At 40.3% G+C, this 16,433-nt stretch overlaps 1 protein-coding gene across 1 annotated transcript in view; it reads left to right on the top strand.

The window, feature by feature from the left end:
- The window catches only part of CNTNAP5 (contactin associated protein family member 5), a 200,672-nt gene that overhangs the window by 55,551 nt on the left and 128,688 nt on the right, over positions 1-16,433 (top strand). The window contains exons 5-7 of the mRNA XM_053948442.1: positions 4,800-5,003; positions 6,922-7,106; positions 10,726-10,869. Coding sequence (XP_053804417.1) covers positions 4,800-5,003; positions 6,922-7,106; positions 10,726-10,869 — 533 coding nt within the window. The remainder of the gene's footprint in view (positions 1-4,799; positions 5,004-6,921; positions 7,107-10,725; positions 10,870-16,433) is intronic.

Raw genomic sequence — 16,433 nt, 5'->3', positions numbered from 1 at the left:
TAGAGACAGACTGTTGAACAAACCAGGAAAGAAACTGAACTAGAAGAACAAATATATTGAATGTGCATCATCATCATGCATGTGTCTGTATGCATATGAAAGAAGGGAAGTGATGCTGAGAGTAGAAACAGCATCAGGTGATAAAAATCCATCTCTAAGAGCCACTTATGGCTTCTCTGCCGCCTTCTTAGGTTAATGTTATGGTCTTGTGGCAGCAGAAGGCTCTGTTATATCATTTTTGGTGTATGACTCTCCTGTACAGTATTGTCTGCTCAAGTGGCCCCAGGAACACAATCTTGTGCTAACTTTTGTAAGTGCAGCTTTCATGATGACTGTTTAGTAGGGGGCACATGAAAGGCATCAGGTCTTGTAGGTCACCTGCCAGGTGACACATTGCCAGAACACAGCAACAAAACATACTGAGGAATCCTGCTGTGTGCACTGGATGCCAAAGTGGGTAACTTAGCCTGTGATGGTTACGTTTGTGTGCTGCTGCTGAATGGCACTTGCTGTTGTTTATTGCTTCTGCTAGAAATAATTTACTAGGAATTTATTCCTCAAGTCTCCCTGTCAAACAAAAGAACTTTCATTTTTTGTCTTTTTTTTTTTTCCTTCTTCCCTTTTTCTTTTCACCCTCTGTTTGGCTGCCAGTTGATATTGTTTCTTTGGAAAAATAAAAAAATGTTTTGAACAGAAAAGCTATTTCAGATGATGAGTGTACCTGATCCTATCCTGTACATATTGAAGTTCTTATGAATAAAGGACTCCAAGGCCATCATATAAGCTGTAATTCACAGATAGCCTGCTAAATGTTTACTTTCTTCAGAAAGTATCTATTTAAATGAAAATTGATTACATTTTTTTAAAATTCCTGTAAATATCTCATCTGGTATCCTCAAAATAGGCACTGAAATAGGAAGGAGATGATGATCTGAAAACATACATTAATGTTTCCTGTTCAGAAAAGGATTGATGATGAGTTCTGTGGAAAGTTCCATGCAAGCCCTCGCTATCCCTTTGCAGCAGTGGCTCCAGCAGTGTATTTGTAACAGATAAGCAGAGCTGCAGAAGAGGACATGCTCAGACAAATGGCAAACCAATTGCTTTTGATGCTGGAGGTGGCAAGGGGCAAGAAGTGTATCTTTATACTTGGGAAAAGTCTTGTAAGCTTAGCACAAGAAAAAAGAAAATTGCTGGTACAATTGCTTTCATAGGATAAGATTTATAGCTGCATTGAAGATGCTGATCATATTCTATAACTGGTTAACAGCCCAAGGTGCATCAGCAGAATTGGGTGTATGTGCAGTTAACAGGCTGGGATACCACAGGAGAAAAAATGATAGGGTGTGAGACAGGGTGTCTTCTGAGAGCAGAATTCTTCATTTGCAGTTCAGGACTCTGATTTCTCATATTTTGCTGTCATTGCTTTGGGGAATATGATCTAATATTGTGCCTTTTTATTAAATGATATTTTTACTGCATTCTTTTTCTCTCTTTTTTTCTCTCTTTTTTTTTTTTTTCTTTTCCCCCCACCTTCCTTCATCCTCTCCTTTGTCTTCCTATGAGATAGAAAATAACTCATTGCAGAGAACTGCTTAATGTCTGATGGTCATTGACCAGTTGTGTTTGTAATCAAATTCACAAGGTAAAAACCCAAATGATTGCTTACCCGAATTAAGCAGAGATTTTTGGTAGGGAAAAAGCTGCATGGCAGACCAGTCACCTCTGAAGTAGTCATCCACATTCATCCCTTGGGTTGCACATCTGAGAGGGATGTGGGCATGGCTTTAGGGTCATTCAAGCCAGTAAGCTGTGACTGGCCAGGGGACACGTGTTCAGACCAGGAGTTGTCCTCTTCCCTTCTGCCAGGAGTTAAAGATTCCGTTCACTGGTGCAAGTGCAAGACTAAAAGTTCCCGTCTCACATGGCAACTGTTCCTAGAGTGATTCTTGGTTTAGAATATCTTTGTTAAGTAAGGAGGAGGAAGGAGTTTCTTCTTGAGTATGGCTGTATATCCTCTCTGCTGCTGGGAGCAGATTGCTGCATGAGTAAGCTCTGTGCTCTCATACTGCTGGCCAGCCTGTCAACAGCCTTGTTGGACAATGTAGAGAAGAGCCCAGAATGAGTAAAGTCTGTCATCAAGGGAGCATAAGAACACCAGCAGGCAGTGCAGGATGAAATCACATGTTGATGTGTGATTTAGTCTGTTATTACTACAGATTTTCTGAGACTTGAAACATTTTGGATCCTCGTTCTCTTGCTGCAAGAGGGCTATGGACATACATGGACTAAATAAACACTAAGCAAACGCTAAGCAGGTTTTCTGGAGTGGCTGTTTTTAACAGGAACCAACGATTTGTTGTCATGCAAACTGCCACTAATGACTTTTGGCTGCCAGTGTTAGCATTTATTTGACATATTCTCGTTTCATTCAGGGCTATTTATTGGCCAATGTGCTCACAACTGATAATTAGTGGAGCAGAGCTTTTCAGAAACAAGTTTTCCTTTGTGATATACTCTGTAAATGTCAGTAGTAGAGCTCTTCAAGAAATCATGTTATGCTGTGGCTTAGTGGAGAGTTAAGAACAAGAACTGAAGTGTGAATGCAGACTGGCTGGAGCCTTGGATCTTAGGAAAAAAATGTAAAAAGGGCCAATTTTTAAGCAGCAATGAATCAGTGCAACCTTGCTCTTGCAGTACCTTTGGTTTTCAGAGCTAGGAGAAAAATCAACTTTAGTTGCAAAATGCTCTGAAAATCAAAGACTAAATTCTTTATAAGCTATTTCCTAATTGTTGCCTGTGTTGAAATGAAACCATTTTTATAAGACACTTGTGATTTACTTTAACCAAATTGTAGTATTTAATGTAGTTAATGGAAATTCACAAGAACTAAACTACCAATTTAATTCCCTTTATAGAAACTGGCAGTCAAGGTGTCAATAGAGAGAAGTAAGCAATTCTGAAGAAGCTGTTTCATAACACCTAATTCAGAAGTTAAAAACAGATGGCAGGAATACTTTTGTATTTGTGATAATTCTTAAACTAGCAACTGTTCCACAAATGATGGGAAGCAGCCTGTTATAACTCTGACATCAGAGATAAGAAGTTGGTCTTAGTTTATTCAAGAGTGAATTTTCCCCAGGACTGAGTTTCTTTGTTGTTTTATTCTCATTAAAAAAATCAGTTGCCTTCTGATTTGGAATGAAGTTGGCCATGGAGTTACAGAATTTTGTATCAAATTGAAACGTTGTGCTCCCTGCAAGTTTGTAAGCGTGCCATCAAACTTCTGTACAAACTGTCATACTGACAGGCAGAAATTTTCATGGTAGTTTCCATGGTAACAAATCGTTAGCAGCTGTTTTATTTTCTGAGCTTTTAATAGTTTTTAATTGCAAACCTCTTTAAGAAAGAAAAAAAAGGTTAAACCCCCCTCCCCCCCAGCTCTTATTAGTTTTGGTTTTTAAAAAGGAGCAGATGAAACTAGTGCTAATGCTTAAAAGGATAAAAGAGCTCTCAATGCAGTTTAGGTGACTTAAATTACTGATTTGAATCACGATACAGTTGCTGACTGGAAGTCTTGATCATATGAAGTCTTGATCTCAGTTATTTTTTAGAAGAAAATAGAAAACTGATAGCTTTGGTTTATCATTGAAATGTATGGTTTGCAAAGAAAGATAGTCTACATTCTTTCTTCTTGGGCACTAGAAAGGTGTTACATGTCTTTGTGCGTGTGCCTCAGTAGTTATGTAGCTTAGTAAACCTCTGTTGAAATTCTTCACTGTCTGGTATTATTAATTCTTAATATTTTTCTTAACAACAAAAAATACCAATTGACAAAATTGATACTTTATTCATAAATCGTGTCAAATTGCAGTTGGATAGAAATTGGAATTGAAGTAATGTATGTCAGTCAGATGTTTGTGTAAAAGAGATTAGTTAAAAGTACTTAAAGCTACCTGAAATATTCTGGTTATAGATACATTTAAAATTTTGTTTAAAAATATGTTTTGCTTAGAAGACTACTTTCTAAAGTAGAGAGAGTACTGCAGGCAGCTGCTGCTGCCAAAGAAAATATTAATTGCAAGTGAGGAACAGAAAGCTTGTTTCCTACCAGAATGATTGGGATTTTAGAGGCTAGCTAAAGGGGAAAATATGTTTCTAATAGGATTTTCAAAGGTGTATAATCAGTTTAGATGCCCAGTTCCCATGAAATCTCTTCAAAAGCTTTTTGAATTGATACTTGACTATTCCTGCCAGCCTAGTTAATTTGCATGCAGAAATATGGCTGATAAATGCCCATCTCAAGCAAGCAGCCAGCCCTCGGAGGCTGAGGGGATCCTTATCAGAATGCAGAGGTGGATGCAGGCATGGCTGACATGCAGGAACAGCTCAACAGACACTTGTGAAGCTACAAAAGTGGAGTACTGAAGTGTTCAAAGTAATGAATAACATCCTGAATGCATTTGAGATGAACAGCAAATGTGGCAAGGGATGTTCTGGAGATCTGAATATGATGGAAGGCACCTGTTCTGTTCTCAAAAGTTAAATGAGAGAGAACTGTTGTATGAGGAAGGCAAGTGCAGAGGGATTCTGGTTTTATCCTCGTGTTCCTTTTCTCCAGCAGAGGGAGAGGATTGGAAATGGGTGAAATGTGGTTGCTCAAATGACCTGTACATCCTGTGGATGTACACTCAGGACAATACCTGTCTCTAAACTGTATTTGAAAAGATCCTGAAAAAAATACAGTCCCTCTTCTGATGCTGCCCCTCCTTGCCATTTTGCCGTTTTCTTTCTTCCAGAGTCAGATATTGCAGACTTTGATGGCAGAAGTTCACTTCTCTACAGGTTCAATCAGAAGCTTATGAGCACATTCAAAGATGTAGTTTCCTTGAAGTTCAAGAGCATGCAGGGGGATGGAGTCTTATTCCATGGAGAAGGACAACGTGGAGACTACATAACCTTGGAACTGCAGAAAGGAAAGCTCTCCTTGCACCTCAACCTGGGTAAGGGTAATTGGGATTACTGGTTTGCATATAAATCTATTATTTATATTAGACAGTACCTGCAAACTCCAGCTGATATCAACAGAATGTTCTGTGTGCTGATGTCATGCAGGACATGGTAGCTGATCCAAAAAGAGACCTTGGCTTCTCTAACTATTGCTGAGCAAGGCAGAGCTGCTCAATGGCTAGTTCTAATTCTTCACATACCTTTTTTTTTTTTTTTTTTATGTATATGTGGTCTTATTTTTAAGAACAGCATTCTCAGGAAGTGGTCTTTGGACTGCAGAAAAGGTTTATTTTTGGTTTGTGTCTAATGTTTTTCCATTCACTCAGTGTTTAAGAGCTGAGCTGAGAACACAGAATTTCAATGATAACATTCTGGTCAAAACATTGAGCACACTGCTGTGTGTTTCTTTCCTGAAAACTGAATATTCCTTCTTCAATATCCGCAAGGCTATCGCTGTATGATCATGTTGGATCAGAGCATCAGAGGAAAGGCTGGCTTAATTTCTTTTTGTAGAAGGATGCTTGTGGTTTTTTTCCTGAAGCACTTTGATAACGGTAGGGACTACTGCAGTAGGAGTGATCATACTCCCTCTCCCAGCCTTATTGCAAAATCTTCAGTGGCTTCATCTGTGGGTGTCCCATGGTATTGGCCTCAGCAGTCTCTGCTGACTCATGTTTCTCATGCTGAGGGGTTTAAGTTGGGCATTTTTCCCCTTGTGCTTAATTATGTTTGTTTTAAAAATCAGTAACTATTTTCCACAGCTGTTAGACTTCATTTTTACATAAGCTCATTAATTGTTGAGTCCCTAAGTTGTGCTTTCTTTCTTTCCTTCTTTCTTTTTCAGTAAAGATTGGAAATGATAATGCATCATTTTCTGATTTGGGATTTGGATGTTACTTGGACCAAAAAACTACATCCTGAAACTCTCAATGGGGAAATCTACCCCACTGAATTGTCCTCTTACAAACTTTTTGTGCTAGGATAAGAATATACAACAGTTAATTATATTATGTAACTTCTTCCAGAGGACATACTGTTGTGAATGTGTATTCTGAGATGAGTTGGGCTTTTTCTTCAGCTGTAGCCCCAAGTGTACAAAATTCTAGCCATTTCAGGTCCTCTTTTTGCATTCATATGTCAAGGGCAAGGGTTTTGATGACTTCTCTTGAATCTGCTTGCATCTGGCCTGGCAGTTTTGGAGCATGTGTTCTCTTCATTCTGTGGGAATGTAAAAAAGGATGCACACTCCCTTTCAGTGAGAGTCACTGAAGTGCTCAGACATGTAGCCAGCTGGAAAACAGAAGAATGCTTGAAATTACTGGGTTAAAATTACCAGCCTAAATATTTGTATGATTTGTGATCTATACTTTTGGAGAGCTAGGCCAGGTTTAAGAATTATTTTGAACTGAACAAAACACTCTTATTGCTTTGCACTGACTAGTGCTGTTTTTTTTTTTTTTTTTTTAACAATTTTCTTGTTAAAATGCAGAAAGCACAGAGTTGACAGTGAAATGTCAGGAGTGGTCTGTTGATGTGATTAGACAGAAGATTTTGGCGTTACCCAAAGGAAGTTCTTCAGCTACCAGGACCAAAAAGGCCTGGCAGAGCCAAGGATACAGAAAAAGTAGTAATGCCCTGCCTGCTGCAATGTGTGAGTGCAGCATCTGTAACACCTCCTGCTTCATCACAAGGATTTCACGGGGAAAAAATATGTGTGTGGCAGGGGTGATACACACACATGTATGTGAGTAAGAGACCCAAGGAATCTAAGGCAGTCTTTGAAAAGGATCAGTTTTCAAGAGCTCTGGCTTGCATCCTGGAGCTCTGCTCTGTGCTTTCCTTGAGTCAACATGCTCCAGTTAAGAGTCTGGAGGTAACTCTGGTGTCTTCTGCCTCTCTGTGCCACTCCAGGGGACTCCAACCTGCACTTCAGTAACAGCCACACATCTGTCACCTTGGGCAGCCTCCTGGATGACCAGCACTGGCACTCAGTTCTCATAGAACGCTTCAACAAGCAAGTGAACTTCACAGTGGACAAGCACACCCAGCACTTCCGAACAAAGGGGGATTCAGATCACTTGGATATTGATTATGAGGTGTGTGAAGCCCTTTAGGTTATAACCTGTGAATTGAGGTATGAATTGCTATAAAATTAATATGATGGAAAGAAGCCACCCTATGAGCTGTTTCTTTCCAGCAAAGATCATTATTTAATATTTCCTTCCTAGAGAGCTGCTTTCATACTTTACCAGCATAAACTATGTCAGTGTAACTCCACATATGCCAGCATCAGAAAGTGGCAAATATCTGTGCAAATAGGCATTGCATTATGTTTACACTTCAAAGTATGGCAGACTTTGAATAAATGAGAAGACATAGCCTGGGTTCTAGTCAAATGTTCAGGGAGCATCTGTGTTATAATCTCCAATATGATTTTAATGGCATCACTGTGCACCATCCCTGCATTGAATTGAGCATGACTGTGAGGATTCCAGCCCTGAGTTGTCCCTCTATCCAGACACTGTGGCACACAAGACACCACTTGCTTGAATTACAGCTCTCCACATAGAGATGAACAGATGAAAATTATTGTATTCCTACTAGGAATGGAAGACCTCCAGAATGCAAGGAAGCTTTAGCAAGATAGGCATCTGTCTCTTCTCCCAGGTAGCAAATGACAGGACGAGAGGAAATGGCCTGAAGTTGTGGCAGAGGAGGTTTAGATTGGATAGCAGGAAAATCTTCCTTACTGAAAGGGTGGTCACACATTGAAATAGGCTGCCCTGGGAAGTGGTGGAATCGTCATCTCAGGGAGTGTTCCAAAGGTGTGTGGAAGTGGCACTTGGGGATATGCTCTAGTCACCAACATGAAGGTGCTGGGTTTGACTTGATCTTAGAGGTTTTTTCAACCTTAGTAATTCTGTGATTCTATGACTCTCACAACCACAAGCTCTGACCAAGTTCCCTTCACATCTGAGCATGTTGCAGAGCATGCTGATCCAGGGAGCCAGAGCAGCTCAGCAGGGAAGAACTGAGCAGAGGAAACATCCTGCCTGCCCATAAACCTGAGCCTGGTGTGCTCCCCTGTGATGTGACCAAGGTGTGGCAGAATGCAGTTTGTATCACCCCAGCAGTTCAGTGCTTATGGATGATAGTTGTTAAAAATACCTTGAAGCCCTATATATCATCATATCTGTATGCAAGGCAGTTGCTCATCTGTTCACCATCAACGCACACCTGCACACAAATTACCCATGTTCTTTTCTATCCCCTTGTGCTTGTCTGCCAAGTCTTCCTTGCCCACAAGGCTCAGGGTCATGCTTGCACAGAGCCATCACCCTGTCTGGATGTGTTGAGCTGGCACGGTTCACTGCTTCAGAGACCACAAGTTCCCCCTTTGCACTTTGAATTCATTTCTCTGGAAAGGATAATTTTCCAACACACCCAAGGGAAAAAAGCAGACGGCTCAGCAGTGGCAGGTACCTGCTCTCTCCTCTCATCTTCCAGATGAAATTCCTTTCTTTGCATTTCACAAAGCAGGGTGGAGAGAGTGGTACCTGTCCCCTGGCACTGCTCTACCAAATCATGAGCACATTTAGTAGGGACAGCACTTGGAACAGTGGGATTCTGCAACAGCTTTAGACTGAACTATTAGGGGCCAAAAATGTAACTGCTTTTAAGACAGAGATGAGAAAAGCCAAATAACTGAGTCATCAGCTTTTCTAATTTCAAAATAATAAAATTTCTTACCTCTTGCTTGGTGCCAACTAAGGGAAACTCAGGCTCCAATCTAATTTGCAGAACATTTTTCCAGATGTTCCAAAATAGGGAACATGGTAGAAAAGATCTTCAGGTGTTGTAAATCAGCATCACCACCAACCACTTTGGCACTCAGATCTTGTCCCCTGAGCTTAGTTTTTCACAGTGTGGTTTTTCTCCATTTGCACTGAGTCTTTCAGTCAAACATTGCAGCAATGCAGTCTACTGAAAGTTTATCTCCGTACACTTTAGGGATTAAAGGCCTTACTGAGGGTAATAAAATCATTACTTTCATAATTAAAATTATTACCAATCACAAAGGAAACTGTTTCCTTAATAATGCATTGGTGTAATTGATATTGATTTTTCTTTTGGTTTTGAAACCCCGGTACAGAGTCCCTAAGCAGGAGACTTGAACAATAGAACATGAAAGTAGGAAAGTCTGGTGTTTTAGAAAGAACTAATGATTCTCACTGGGGAAAAAAAAAAAAACAAAAAAAAAACAAAAAAAAAAACATTGCTACCAGATAAGCCCTCATGCCAATAACAAACCTGCAAGTGACGTAAAGTAGCAGTCTGTTCACTCTTTATTTCTCTGAAGTGATCAATTAAGACAACTGAGGTGAAAGTTAATTAAGAACTTGTTTTCAAGTGTTTTCAAGGTTACCCAGATAGGTTTCACTTGCTTATGTATCCCAGCTTGTTAGGTGGAATGGGAGGAAAAATAACCCCCAAATTGCCCTTTATTTTTGTAATAATGAACTGAGGTAAGGCTTTGGGAATTGTGACAGGGGAATAGGGCTGACCAGGTTCCAGGAGCTGTCAGCATGTAAGCAGTGCCACACAGCAGTGCATGCTCTTGCTGCAGTGGATGCAGCAGGATTGCAGAACTGGTCCTGATCAAGTGTGGTGGCTGCAGGATCCCCACCTGCATTATATCACTCACTGTGCTGCTGGCCGTGATGGGAAAAATGAGTAAAACTTTAGTGGCACCACCAGTAATGCTTTGCCAGAAAGGTTAGTAAAGTTAATTAGAAATGAGCTGTGACATTGGAAAATGAAGTTAGGATTATCAGAATTTTTGGAGTTGTGGGGTTTTTCTTTCTTTTTACTCTCTTTCTTTTCTTCAGAATCTAAACAACTGTTGTATTTGAGCAGCTTTATTTTCTTAGGCTCTTTGTCCTCCCAGGACTTTCAGGCCTCCAGTTGAGTGAGGAGCTGTAACCTGCACAGTGTTAACAGCTCCCAGTACTTAGACAACAGCACAGCAGAAGTTTTGTGCAAATGTGTAGCCTGCAGAACAAAGCTCAGTCCCAATGCCACATGTGACAATTGTAAAGAGCAAAGCACAGTGAAATTGCAAGGTGCAAATGGGGTGCTTGTGTATGTGTATAGTACCCTCCCCCTGGCTAAAACCAGAACTGCTTAGGTGCCTGCCTGGTGGAAAGGAGTGACTGCAGCTCCCAGGCAAACCCAGAGCTCTGAGGGCATGGAGAATTAATTCCCCCATCACTCAGAGGTTCCTGAGCTCTGTGGGCTGCAGCCAGGTGTCACCCTCTGGGCCAGTGGGGCTGTGGGTTGCACACCATGGGAAGGTTTCCTTGTGTGTGAGTGTTCCTGGGAGGGGAGCTGGTGGCACTAGGTTGGTGTGCCAAGGCACTTCAGAGCTGCCTCAAAGCAGTGAGCTCTCTATGCCAGAAGTGTTTCTCCAGCAGCAGGAATGCAATGGGAGGCTGTAATTTCCCTTGAGAGGTGGCCAGGCTCTGCCTCATGCTCCCAGTGATCTTCTTGGTGGGAATTGGCTCTTAAATAATACCCCAAGTGGATGTATGGAGTGGGGCTCTGCTCTCCTGCTTTTGGGATGATAACGCAATGTAATGTAATATATACATATACATACATATATATATATATATATAATATTATAAATAATGCTGTTCTTATTCTTTCCAAAAGCTCAGTTTCGGAGGGATTCCTGTCCCGGGGAAACCAGGAACCTTTCAGAGGAAAAATTTCCATGGGTGCATTGAGAACCTTTACTACAATGGAGTCAATATAATTGACCTGGCCAAAAGACGCAAACCTCAGATCTATACTGTGGTAAGAGGCAGTACCATGTGCTTTCCTTCTTTGCTTCCATGCTTTTTGTGCTCTCTTGGTGCTGCTGGCTGCATTGAATGAGTAGAGTTCAGATTTGGATAGCTGTGGGGATAATTAGCTTGTTAAAATGATATTGCTGAGGTTAACACCAACCAGCACTGGCTCCTGTGGAGAGTTATTGGAAGACACATGTGGAAACCAATGCGTTTCTCTGATTTTCCTGGTGTAATAGAATTTGCTTGGGGAAGCATTTAATTATTTTTTTCAAGATGAAAATGTGTATATTTAATGGCATGATAGAAGTCAGAGATATTTTTTTTCCTGGTTAACTCAGATAAAATCTTATTTTCTGAACTATTCTCTGTCATTGTTGGGAAGTACAGCACTAGCAGAATTCTACTTTGATACTTCAGTTCATATTATAGAGGAGAAAAATACTCCTGTTATCACTGGAAATAGTCTCCTTTCTGCTGCTCCTTATATTCAATGTATTGGCACTTCTGAGAACCATTGACTTTGTACTACTGTCTCTAAATGTGGAATGGTAGAGGTAAAGCAAGAGGAACTATGGTCTTATCCAGCTTGATAACATAAACCACAAATATAACTTAACACATATTAGTGTCAAAAATTACAGATCTATTTATGTATATCACAAAAATAACAAACATTTTATTTGGTAAGAAGAGTGAACTACACTCCCACAGCCTTGACAAACTGTATGTAATTCAACTCTGTTCAGCTTTTATCTCACTCCTACGCTGTGCTTTGATAAATGCCTTTTGGGTAACACTGTGTCTTTGGAGAACATGGAGATGAAACTGCTTCTGGCTCCCATGGCATCTTCTAGTTTGTAGTAATGTGTATGAATACACTGAACCTAAAACAAAGCAAGCCAGAAGACCAAGGAAGTTCTTTCTGTGCTGTCCCTGCCTAGGGCAAGGCTGAATAGGCAGGGAGCTGGAAAATGGAAAGGTGATGGGTGAGAAGTTCCTCACTGTGTTGTTGGCAGTCAAGACTGCCTCCAGGATACTCCCCTGGGACCGAGAGACTTTGCTTTAATAATCTTGAGTTTGATTGTTCTGACTGAGGACTCAAAGGCAGAAATCCTATGAACTGTGTTAAATTGCTCTTCCCCTCAGCTTACTTTCTAATGGGGGAGCAAAGAGCCCTTGCCTGCTTCTTAGGTCATTAAACAGCTGGTTGTTTTGCTGGCTGGATAATGGGAAGGCCTTTTTAAAGGGGAAGAGCAAAATTTTGCAATGTACTTTTTCTCAGAAGGGCATTGTCTGGGTGTAAGTGGCTCCAAGCAGTGAAACTCTGTTATCACTACACTTGGTTCAGACAACGCTAGATGAAAAGTCCAGGAATCCAGCTCCTTCTCTCAATTTCAGATAGTGGGGATGTGCCTCTACCCTTCAATCTCTTTCACATAAGTGATGATTTAAATAGCATGGTTTCCAGAGGCAGGCTGCTTACTGCATTTTTCAAGGTTTATGAGCTGCTCTGTGCTGTATCTGTGACACTTGGGTATGCAAAGTGCATGTCCTAGTTTAGGGCAAAATTTGGGAAAACACCACTGGAAGGAGCCTCCAGAAAGCAAACCCCCCATGGCCCCTCCCCCACCTGGTTCGGGAAGGATTTCCTCAGAGAGAAATGGAAAAAACCTGTTTATTTAACAAGCAAAAACACTCCCCGATACAAAAAAAAAAAAAAAAAAAAAAAAAAAAAAAAAAAAAAAAAATCAACACCAGATGACAAAACCCTTTCACCGTTCTGAAGAGATGACAACTTCAGAAAGTCTCTCCTGGGAGTGGTCGCCCAGCTATCAGTCTCTGGTGCGGGGGATGGCTGCTGCAGGTCACAAAATGCAGATTCTTGGTGTTTCTTGATGTTTCCCAGGTCCAGGTCCAGAGCAGGTTCAGATGATATTCAGGAAAGGGAAAGGGAAGGGAAAAAGAAACAGTCCAGGGTAAAAATTGGACTGCCTAGCTAAACTAACTAATAAGCAAAAGCAAAAGCAAGCAAGCAAGCAAGCCCAAGCCAGCCAAGCCTCTCCTAGACACAGACCATGGGGGGAGGTGAGCCGGCTGATAACAAGACAAAACAATCCTTCACTTTCAGAGTCAGTCCTGAAGGCACAGAACATAATATCAGGCATAAACAGAACACACGATTTGGGATACAAACACCATACCGTCACCCTAGGACATTGCATGAAAAGGTTGCCATGCTCAGAGTGCCTCATAATCTTAGATGAACACTCTTCTATTGGAAATGGGCTCTGTAAATCTGTTTTCCAACCTTCTTTGCATCCCAGCTATTTCTAGCAACTCTCAGGAACTTCTAGGTTATTCAGGCTGATCCTGTTTCCCTTTTCTATTCTTCCTCACTCATTAGCAATTAACTTCCTCAAATTAAAATAACTTGTTCTTGTTAAATCTAGTGTTTTGCCTGCCAGAGTTACTCTGCACTAAATGCTTTTACTCAAAATGCATTGAGGTTTTCAAGCAACAAGCTCTATCTGCAGGGAGCTGCAAGCTTCTCTGCTTCATGTCTTCGTAGTCACTAAGATTGTCTGAAGTGGAAATACAATGAAAGGATCAGCACAGAAGAATAATTAAATGTAACAGAGACTTGGAACTACTCTTTCCAAAAATATGTTGCATATTTACATTCTCTCCCCACAAGCTGGAGATCACCTGAGATGGTTCTGTGTTGTTAATCCCCAAAATACCTTTGTCTCCTAGCAAAAGATAATTGATGATAAACTGGTTGGTTTGGGATTAGAAAGCCATTAATGCTTAGAGACATCAGTTTTTGCCTCCAAAGGCAGGCAGACTTCAACACTCACTCTGCTTCACTCTGTGCCTTTGTGAATGTTGCCACAGTCAGTGAGCAAAACTTGGGGGTTTTCATACATATCAGCTTTGGGTTTTTTTTTTTACTTTTCACATCTTTCACATGAGCAGAAGAATGATACACCAGCTTTGGAGGTATAGATTTCCTCTTATGATGTAGTTCCTCACCCGTATAAATAATGGTCCCAAATCAGCTGCATTTAAAGTCAGAGGAAGAAACTACAGGCTGTCAATAACAGAGTGCTGTAGTATGTATTGTACTCTTGGGTGGTGGCTCTCATTATCATTCTGCCTGTTCTTTTCTGTAACTCATTTGCAGTTTCCAGACTTGCAATGAATCCCCTTGAGAAGGCATCTCAAGATAACGAGGCAGCCTGTCTCTTTGAACTGGAACTTGCCTTCAGAATTCCATTTTTGTATTGCCTGATACTTAACCTCCCTACATAGCACTGTCTGTTTGGACAGGCGATCTTTCTTCTCTCTAGGGTTCCTCTGTCCCTGATGGCATCTTGTAGGCTTTGTGGTGTTTTGGGTTTAGTTTCTTTGGTTTTTTTGGTTTGGTGTTTTTTTGTTTGGTTGGTTTGGTTCTTTAGTTTGGTTTTTTGTTTGATTGGGTTTTTTGGGGGGGGGCAGGGAAAGGTTTGTTGTTTTGTTTGTTCGGGGTTTTTGGTTCATTTTGTTTTCCCTTCCCTTGATCATTGAACGTGGAGCAATGGTATGGAATCTTTTATGTGCTTTCCAAGTGATTACTGCAAAAGGTTATGAAAAGCTAAATTTCTGTAATTAACCATTGTCATGGTCCTAGGGTAGACCCTTGGGAAACCTCATAAAATGCTTTAAAATAGTAATCTAAAGGTTTGCCCTATTTACGAAATGTCTTCTCAGCACAAGAGAAGTGCAGACTGCTCATTATGAGAAATCGCACAGCAGTTACACTTCTTGGGCAATTAAGCAGGGGCAAGAAAATATGCAAGAGCCACATTTACAGGAAGCAGAAGGGAAATTGTTCTTCACAGAAGTAAATTTGTTCTGTTGAAATCTGTGATGGAGAAGTCTTCATTGAGGGATTTTGTACTTGCTAAGAGTTTATGTAGATGTAGGAAGAGATGGGGCAAGTTTTAGGAAGATAAACCATTGAGAATTGCTAAATGCATCTGATTGAGGGAGTAGATAAAAGAAAAAATAGCTATAGCATCCTGAAAATATAGAATCCTTTCCACCAGTGGTTACTTAATGCTAGATTCTGGCTGCACCTTTAGAAACTGCTAGAATGTGACCTGTGACCTGGGTCTTAAGTTCTTTTTGTGCTTCACTGATTTGTGATGCCAAAATAGGAAGTTGTCTAGCTGATGAAAAGAAATTAGGAAGTAATGAAAAGATGCCGTGTCTGGTCTTATGTTCCACCCTACTTACTGAAATTGAGAAAAACACGATCTCCTTTTCTCTTCCATTACCTCTGGCTAATAGAAGTTGGAGTTGTATTTTTGTTTAGCAGAGCAAACCCTGCGCTGGCTCGAGAGGAGTGCAGGTTACTGTAAGGCAGAAGTTCTCAGCTCTCAGATACACTTGAATTTCTATGCTGGCCTGCCATGTTGAATGTGAGAGTGACAGCTCAGCACAGTGAGGGATGGGGTGACACGTAAATGTATCACTGTAGTGCCTTGGGGAAATAACCAATTGCCAGCATCAAAGAGCAAGGAAAGATACCTAGTGACAGGAGAATGTAAACTAATAATTCATTCTCTTTATAAAGAATCCAAACATGCTATTTTGTTAAGCTGATTTGAGATACCTTTATCCTGAGAAGAATTTACTTGTCTGCGAATGTCTCATTCTACCAAAGTGCTCTGGCAAGTGTTGATCTATCTGTGAACATCCGGCTGGTGATTTGTGGAAGCCCCTCCTAGGATTTGGAGAATCACAAGTTAGATTCTTTTTCATATTTTTTTGCGCTCCAATAAGACTATAGGAATCCTATATTAAAAATGTTGGAAGTTTTTAGTGACATTTTTCACAACTTCCTGTGGACCAAGTTGAATTTCTTAAAAAAAAAAAAGTTTTATTCAATTATTTAATGGACGTGTTGGGTCACACGATTAAAAAGAGAACTGAATTTGTTACTTTTTAGATAAGGCAGGTGAACTGAGATTCTAGAAATATTTGGTTATTTTAAAAATAGAATATTTTAAAATAAAATATTTTGGTTATTTTAAAAATAGTATATTTTCTTCTGTCTTTCTGTGTGGTCTCTGGGTCTTCAGAGAAGTCTCCTTTGCATTCTACCTGCAGTGTGGAACAGCAAGGAAGTCTATATAAATAACATTCATTCTAAGATTCTATTTTATTGTTTATGAAGGGTATAACAGGATTATTTTGAAAGAAATTAAGTCTGTCACTTCAATTGAGGTCTTGAAATAAAGTCTATTTAAATAGCATCTATCCCATTGATTTCAGTTGGCTTCGTCCACAATTCTAAAGAGTTTCAGTATGCAGATGTATAATCCAGCACATAGCTGCATTAATAAACTCTCCTCGATATAAAAGTTTCTTTGTGTTAGGATTTTGATAGTTGTGATGACAACAAGTGAAGCAAGTCTTTTGGGAGGGAGACCATATTTTTTGATAAGACTGGTGACATGCAGAAAAAACTGGCATGTTTCTGAGCAAGCAAGGCTTTTTTGAGAGTCATCAGACTTTAGCAAA

Source organism: Vidua chalybeata, chromosome 7 (assembly GCF_026979565.1).
Source record: "Vidua chalybeata isolate OUT-0048 chromosome 7, bVidCha1 merged haplotype, whole genome shotgun sequence".
NCBI classification, from domain to species: domain Eukaryota; kingdom Metazoa; phylum Chordata; class Aves; order Passeriformes; family Viduidae; genus Vidua; species Vidua chalybeata.
Note: the sequence above shows the minus strand (reverse complement) of the source record. Positions and strands in the feature narration are given on the sequence as shown.